General features: G+C 42.8%; 1 protein-coding gene and 1 non-coding gene across 2 annotated transcripts in view; one reads left to right on the top strand and one right to left on the bottom strand.

The window, feature by feature from the left end:
* The window catches only part of KDM3B (lysine demethylase 3B), a 93381-nt gene that overhangs the window by 38718 nt on the left and 46714 nt on the right, over window positions 1-7949 (top strand). Inside the window, exons 7-8 of the mRNA XM_012807071.2 lie at window positions 370-969; window positions 6177-7422. Of these exons, the coding sequence (XP_012662525.1) occupies window positions 370-969; window positions 6177-7422 (1846 nt within the window). The remainder of the gene's footprint in view (window positions 1-369; window positions 970-6176; window positions 7423-7949) is intronic.
* LOC111727281 lies at window positions 1797-1903 on the bottom strand. The gene has a single exon (XR_002774864.1). It is a non-coding gene; the product is annotated as a U6 spliceosomal RNA (small nuclear RNA).

Below are 7949 nucleotides of genomic sequence, written 5' to 3'. Positions count from 1 at the left end.
CAAAAAAAAAACTGCAAAAGAAAAAAAGAAACATTCAATTTGAAAATATACAATAAATTTATAAAAAAAAAGAAAGAAAGAAAGAAATTCCACCAATTGTTAATACCCTCAAAAAGTCCATTTGAAGAAGTAGTATGCTTTATTTAAGAGAAGTTTTGCCAAATGAGTTAACCTCTAGTAACTGTTGTCTTAAATGTGTGTATATAAAGATTGGAGCTTTTTGACAAAGAGTATGACTTAGAGCTGGCATTGAAACTGGGCATTCTATGCCTGCTTTATCTGCTTCTAGAGATGGGAAAGGGCTAATGGTTTATGGTTTTCACAGGATGAAAGGTCCCTTGCAATAAATCTTTGAATTTTCTTTTGTAGGGGGGTACGATAAAAGCAGTAAAATCTTCCAAAGGAAAGAAGAAGAGAGAGAGCATAGAGGGGAAAGATGGCCGAAGGAGAAAAACTGCTTCAGACTCTGGGTGTGACCCTGCATCAAAGAAATTAAAAGGAGACAGGGGTGAAGTAGACAGTAATGGGAGCGATGGAGGTGAGGCAAGCCGAGGGCCCTGGAAAGGAGGGAATGCCAGTGGAGAGCCAGGGCTGGACCAGAGACCCAAGCAGCCACCATCTACATTTGTCCCTCAGATTAACCGCAACATTCGCTTTGCCACTTACACCAAAGAAAACGGCAGGACTCTGGTGGTGCAGGATGAGCCTGTAGGTGGGGACACACCTGTACCTTTTACTTCGTATTCTGCAGCCACAGGTCAGACACCTTTGGCCCCAGAGATGAGTGGAGCCGAAAACAAAGAGGCAGGAAAAACACTGGAACAAGTTGGCCAGGGCATGCTGGCTCCAGCAGCTGTGGTCACTACTGCCAGCTCCACCCCAACTACAGTGAGGATCTCAGACACTGGTCTTGCAGCAGGGACTGGGCTGGAAAAACAGAAAGGCAGCTGGTCCCAGGCCTCAGGAGAGGTGAGTTGCTTCAGGGGCAGATTTTCAAGATTTGGGTTCACTCTTCAACTCTTCTTCATTGTTAATGCATGAAAAGCATTTTAAGCTTGGCACTTGTGGCTCAAACGGATAGGGTGCCAGCCACATACACCGCAGCTGGCAGGTTTGAATCCAGCCCGGGCCACCAAATAACAATGACAACTACAGTCAAAAAATAGCCAGGTGTTGTGGTGGGTGCCTGTAGTCCCAGCTACTTGGGAGGCTGAGGCAAGAGAATCGCTTAAGCCCAAGAGTTTGAGGTTGCTGTGAGCTGTGATGTCATGGCACTCTACCCAGAGCGACAGCTTCAGACTCTGTCTCAAAAAAGAAAAGGAAAGCATTTCAAATGCCCCAAGGAAGGAATATTTCTGAGATGTGCTTGGATTGTACTTTATGAATAGGCTTTATGCTCATTGGGCAAATATGTTTTCATAACTTTATTAGCTCTTAAAAGTCACCTGAACAACTGAGCTAATCAAAAACTGATTATACAACCCAATTCAATGAGATGTTAAAATAGACCTGATGGGGAATTTTTTTAATTCAGTTATCTATTTAGTTCACCAAGTGGTTGAGCCTACGCCAGACTTATGAGAGGCAAGGTTAATGAATTACAGTGTTGTAATAGTGAAAATTATAATTAAGGCTAAGGCAGGTTACCATTACCCTGTTTTCAGTTCATTTCTGTGATATTTTCCCATGAGGCTGAGTTATTTTCCATCATTTGAATGTCCATAAAAGGTTTTTTTTTCCTCGTAAGTTCATCTTTTTTTTTTTTTTTTCTGCAGTTTTTGGCTGGGGCTGGGTTTAAAAATATGGAATGCTTCACGAGTTTGCATGTCATCCTTGCGCAGGGGCCATGCTAATCTTCTCTGTATCGTTCCAATTTTAGTATATGTGCTGCCAAAGTGAGCACTCCCTAAGTTCATCTTTTTAAGCCTTCCCTGAAAAATTTGATGGATTTAATCATAGTAGTATCCAGTTTGCTACGTCCTATATCTGATGTGCATATATTGTTACAAAATGGAACCTTTTAATATAAGTTAACATAAATATAAGTTAACATAAAATTGAGTCCTCAATCCAAATTTGAAACAATATCAGAATCAGTTGTGTCAGCATTTTTATTAATTTTGGTCACTAAAGTATGATTTATGGTGCTGGTCATGAATTTTTTTCAAATGGGTTATTGTACCCATTGTATTTATATGAAATGCAAAGATGGAAATAATTAAAGATTTTCTAAAATTATATATATAGAACCTACTGTGCACAAAGTACTATCTATAGGACTTCTTCCCCTCTTCTAGCAAATGCAAATGGTTAATCTCTAGTATGTAGGGTTGGGAAGAGAAATTTCATATTGTTCATGGTTTACCAAGAAAACCAGGTGATGATCTTATGTGGATTTCCAGTGTCAGCCATTGTAGTACCTGAATTACCAATACCATGTCAAAGGCACTATGCATGTAAATGGGGCTTAGAAAATAGATCAAATATTATGTACTGTGAGAGATCTACCAAATACCACTATTCTTGGAGTAGCAAAGCTGAATAGGTGAAATTGGGAATTAAAGGGTATTTTCTTTCAAACAAGTTAACAAAATTTCTGTGACTGTATCAGTCATTTTGCTAATGTTTCTCCCTGGGTCTCCTAGGACATGATTTTAAAGTACAGAAATGAATACTTTCAAATGAATGCTGTGTAATCTGAAATGGGACACAACCAATAGGAAACTTCTTGCCCTAAAAACTGAGTTGAAATCAGTTTGTCATCACTTTGTTAAAAGAAAAGGATTTAGAATTTAATCATCATTTGAAGGAAAATGAAAGACCATCCAAATTATTTTTCATTCACATATTTTCTTAATATTTTATTTTTCTGTCCAGTCATTAGGTGTGTATTTATTTTTAAAGGGAAACTTTAGGAGTGAAACATGAGCTACCCATGCTACTTCCTTGCAGTCATCAGATGTCCCAGCGTCTAGCCAAAACTAGGGCTATGTCTGTTCTCTTCTTTATTGTGGAAAGGGGGGTTAAGATAATGCTTATTAGTTAGTGAGAAGACAAGAAAGTGAACTCTAATTTTTTGACTCTAAAATGCTCTAACATAGTCTCTAAAGCAGATGTTAATTAAAGGCAAGCCGTAGCCTAATTCGCATGCTTCTATGTTGACTTTGAGGAAAGCCTGAGTGTTGAAAGAATAGCCCTTTTCATTATCTGGAATAATTTTTTTTACTTAGGTAAACTGCACATAACATAAAATTTACTGTTTTAACCATTTTGAAATGTACCTTTCTCTGGGAGGCCGAGGCAAGTGGATTGCTTGAGCTCATGACTTCAACACCAGCCTGAGCTAGAACAAGACCCTGTCTCTAAAAATAGCCAGGCATTGTGGTGGGTGCCTGTAGTCCCAGCTACTCTGGAGGCTGAGGCGAGAAAATCACTTGAGCCCAAGAGTCTGAGGTTGCTGTGAACTGTGACACCATAGCACTCTACAAGGGAGTAATAAAGTGAGACTCTGTCTCACAAAAAAGAAAAAAAATCATTTTTATTTATTTATTTTTTTTATTTTGAAACAGTGTCTCAAGCTGTCCCCCTGGATAGAGTGCTGTGGCATCACAGCTCACAGCAACCTCAAACTCCTGGGCTCAAGCGAGTCTCCTGCCTCTGCCTCCCAAGTAGCTGGGACTACAGGCGCCCGCCACAATGCCTGGCTATTTTCTGGTTGCAGCTATCATTGTTGTTTGGCGGATGCAGGCTGGATTTGAACCCGCCAGCTCAGGTGTATGTGGCTGGCGCCTTAGCTGCTTGAGCCACAGGCGCCAAGCTTAATTTTTATTTCTTATGTTTTAAAGTGAAATGTTGAAAGATAGCATTCTTTTATTACTTGAAAGTTAATTTTTTAGTAATCTGTGATTGCCAGTCAAATGCTAGGATCTGGATTTTATTAAATTAAATATTCAGTAAGGGCTCATAGTATCTCTCTCTGTCTCTGTATATAGATGAAAACATATAGGAAAATGTCCTCATCCTTTTTTTTTTTTTGAGACAGGAGCCTCAAGCTGTCCCCTTGGGTAGAGTGCTGTGGCATCTCAGCTCCCAGCAACCTCCAACTCCTGGGCTCAAGCGAGTCTCCTGCCTCAGCCTGCCAAGTAGCTGGGACTACAGGTGCCCGCCACAACGGCCAGCTATTTTTTGGTTGCAGCCATCATTGATGTTTGGCAGGCCCGGGCTGGATTCAAACCCACTACCTTGGGTGTATGTGGCTGGCGCCTTAGCCACTTGAGCCACAGGCACCGAGCCTTTTTGTTCTTTTTTTTGAGACAGGGTTTAACTTTGTCACCTTTTGCTGTGTCATCATAGTTCACAGAAATCTCAAACTTTGGGCTCAAGCAATCTTCTTGCCTTAGCCTCCCGATCCTCTTGCCTCAGCCTCTCTAATAGCTAGGACTATAGGCACCTACCACAATGCCCAGCTAGTTTATCTATTTTTTATTTTATATATATATAGGGTTGGGACATAGTCCCAAAGTCCCAAAATATATATATTTTGAGACATAGTCTCAAGCTGTTATCCTGGGTAGAGTGCTGTGGTGTCACAGCTCACAGCGACTTCGAACTCTTGGGCTTAAGTGATTCTCTTGCCTTAGCCTCCCAAGTAGCTGGGACTATAGGTACCCCTACAACACCCGGCTATTTTTTTGTTGTTGTCATTGTTGTTTAGCAGGCCTGTGGCTGGCACCCTAACCACTGAGTTATGGGCAACAAACTCAAAAGTTAACATTTTCAAGGTAAAAGAAGGAAAGGAGAGTGTTTTATCATTTCCTTCTTCAATTTGTTATGCTGAGTTTTTGTTTGATGGATATTCTTAGTATTTTCTTTTCCCCCTCTTTGGAGCCTTGGTAGATCCTAATTATAATAAAAGGTCTCAGTAAATAGATTGCTTTCTTTAATTTAGTGTTCTTGGGTCTCTTATGTTAATTGAAACAGATTTTCAACTTTTAGGTTGACTTGAAACCTAAATACATGGCCAAATTCCAAAAGGATACATCTCATGAAATTATAGATTTTAATAAAGAGAATATTTTCCTTTTTTTTTTTTAGAGACAGAGTCCTATTATCTTGCCCTTGGTAGAGTGCCATACCAGCACAGCTCACAGCAACCTCAAACTCTTGGGCTTAAGCAATTCTCTTGCCTCAGCCTCCAAAGTAGCTACAGACACCTGCCACAACACCCAGCTATTTTTTTGTTGCAGTTGTCACTGTTGTTTAGCAGGCCTGGGTCAGGTTCGAACCTGTCTGCCTCGATGTATGTGACCAGTGCCCTAACCATTGATCTATGGGCACTGAGCCAAGAATACTTTTCTTTAATGTACAGTGGGCTTGTCATGGGAGTAGGAGTACAGTCACTTTTTGTAAGATGGGCAATTTGCAATAGCTTAAGTAAATCAAAAGTTTAATGATAGCTACTAAGGTCATTGTGATATATTACTATTATGGGTTCACTGGATATATTTCAAAGTAAAAGCTGTTGTCTATTCAGAAACCCTTTCCCTCGTTCCCTACTGGAATTTCTGTCTACTTCTACACAGATACTAAGAACCCTACATGGCCTACTGACACTCTGACAACTGATTGGCTAACAACTAAGAGAATAGCAGGATGATTAACAATCTGCTATTTCTGGCTCACCTTGCCAAAAGTGCCCTTGATATGGTCTGTGGCACATTTCTTCCCCAGTGCTGGTGAAATCCAGTTATAAGAGCAGATCCATGGAGTTATAAAAGAGAAAAGTTGATTGACCTACAAGAAATGTTGATCTAGTGATAGTTAGGTTCAAGAAAGAGATCTTGGCTCGGCGCCTGTGGCTCAAGTGGCTAGGGCGCCAGCCACGTACACCCAAGGTGGCAGGTTCGAATCCGGCCTGGTCCCACCAAACAACAATGACGGCTGCAACCAAAAAATAGCCGGGCCTTGTGGCAGGCGCCTGTGGTCCCAGCTACTTGGGAGGCTGAGGCAGGAGACTCGCTTGAGCCTGGTAGTGGGAGGTTGCTGTGAGCTGAGATGCCACGGCACTCTACCCAGAGGGACAGCTTGAGACTCCTGTCTCAAAAAAAAAAAAGAAAGAGATCTTTAGATTGTCATGAGAAAGCCTGCATCACTAACTCAGGCTATCTTCCTTTCAGAATTCAAGAAATTCTGTCCTGGCCGCTTCTGGATTTGGAGCACCTCTCCCAAGTTCATTGCAACCGCTGACTTTTGGAAGTGGAAGGAACCAGTCCAATGGGGTTCTAGCCACAGAAAACAAACCTTTGGGCTTCTCTTTTGGTTGTAGTTCTGCACCAGAGTCTCAGAAAGACTCTGATCTCTCCAAAAACTTGTTTTTTCAATGCATGTCTCAAACTTTACCCACCAGTAACTACTTCACTGCAGTTTCAGAGAGTTTGGCTGATGATTCCTCTAGTAGGGACTCATTCAAACAAAGCCTTGAGAACCTAAGCTCAGGCCTGTGTAAAGGTAGATCTACTCTTGGAACAGACAGTAAGCCAGGCTCTAAGGCTGGCAGCTCTGTGGACCGGAAAGTGCCTACAGAGTCCATGCCCACTCTCACTCCAGCCTTCCCACGGAGCCTCCTAAATGCCCGTACCCCAGAAAGTCATGAAAATCTATTTTTACAGCCCCCCAAACTGTCCCGAGAAGAGCCTTCTAACCCTTTCCTGGCATTTGTGGAGAAAGTTGAACATAGCCCTTTCAGCAGCTTTGCATCTCAGGCATCAGGCAGCTCTTCCTCTGCTACCACCGTCACCTCCAAGGCAACACCTAGCTGGACCGAGTCTCACACTGCAGATTCGGCATCTTTAGCAAAGAAGAAAACCCTCTTCATTACAACTGACTCCTCCAAGCTGGTGTCTGGTGTTCTGGGCTCAGCTCTTACCACCGGGTGCCCAAGCATCTCTGCCATGGGGAATGGCCGCTCCAGCTCACCCACCAGCAGCCTCACTCAACCCATAGAGATGCCTACTCTCTCCTCTAGCCCCACAGAGGAGGGGCCAACTGTGGGGCCTGGGCAGCAGGACAATCCCCTTCTCAAAACCTTTAGTAACGTCTTTGGCCGGCACTCAGGCGGTTTTCTGTCCTCTGCGGCAGAATTTTCACAGGAGAACAAAGCTCCTTTTGAAGCTGTGAAAAGGTTCTCACTGGATGAGCGAAGCTTGGCTTGTAGACAGGACTCAGACTCCAGCACCAACAGTGACCTGTCAGATTTGAGCGACTCAGAGGAGCAGCTGCAGGCTAAGACTGGCCTGAAGGGGATTCCAGAGCACCTGATGGGGAAGCTGGGCCCCAATGGGGAGCGCAGTGCTGAGCTGTTGCTGGGCAAAAGCAAAGGGAAGCAGGCCCCCAAGGGCCGACCTCGAACTGCCCCCCTGAAAGGTGATCCTGCTGGGGCTGTATATGGGCTTTGCTGTGGTAATAGGCTCGAATGCCTGTTGTGCTTTTGTGCAATAGAGGCCCGCACTTTGATGAAAGTTCTGTAATCTCGTAGAATTACAAAACCAAAGGACCTGGCAGAGGCCCCTCATCAGACCTGGTTCAGGGCAGAATTGCATCTAAACCAACACTGGAAGGGTATATATGTCCCGTATAATTCCACAAAGGAGGACTCTTGGTTATCCTTGGCTGTTTGTTATTTTTGAATAGGAACTATTTCCTTGTATTTTGTCTCATCCTACTTTAGTTTAGCCCACCCTCTTTAATTCACTTCAGAGTTATTCACAACTGGTCTCCATTTCCACATAGCAGTCCTTTGTAGACTTGAGGGACTAAGATAATTACCCCTCTGTATGCTCTGCTCTGAAACGTACATAAGGATTTCTAATACCCCTACCAAAATCCATTAACTTTTGTGGTATGAGGTTATGGTCCAAGAGTATGTAAGGAAATCTGGTGGTAAAAGTAGT

Source organism: Otolemur garnettii, unplaced genomic scaffold (assembly GCF_000181295.1).
Source record: "Otolemur garnettii isolate 467f Iridium unplaced genomic scaffold, OtoGar3 scaffold00003, whole genome shotgun sequence".
Classification (NCBI taxonomy): Eukaryota; Metazoa; Chordata; class Mammalia; order Primates; family Galagidae; genus Otolemur; species Otolemur garnettii.
Note: the sequence above shows the minus strand (reverse complement) of the source record. Positions and strands in the feature narration are given on the sequence as shown.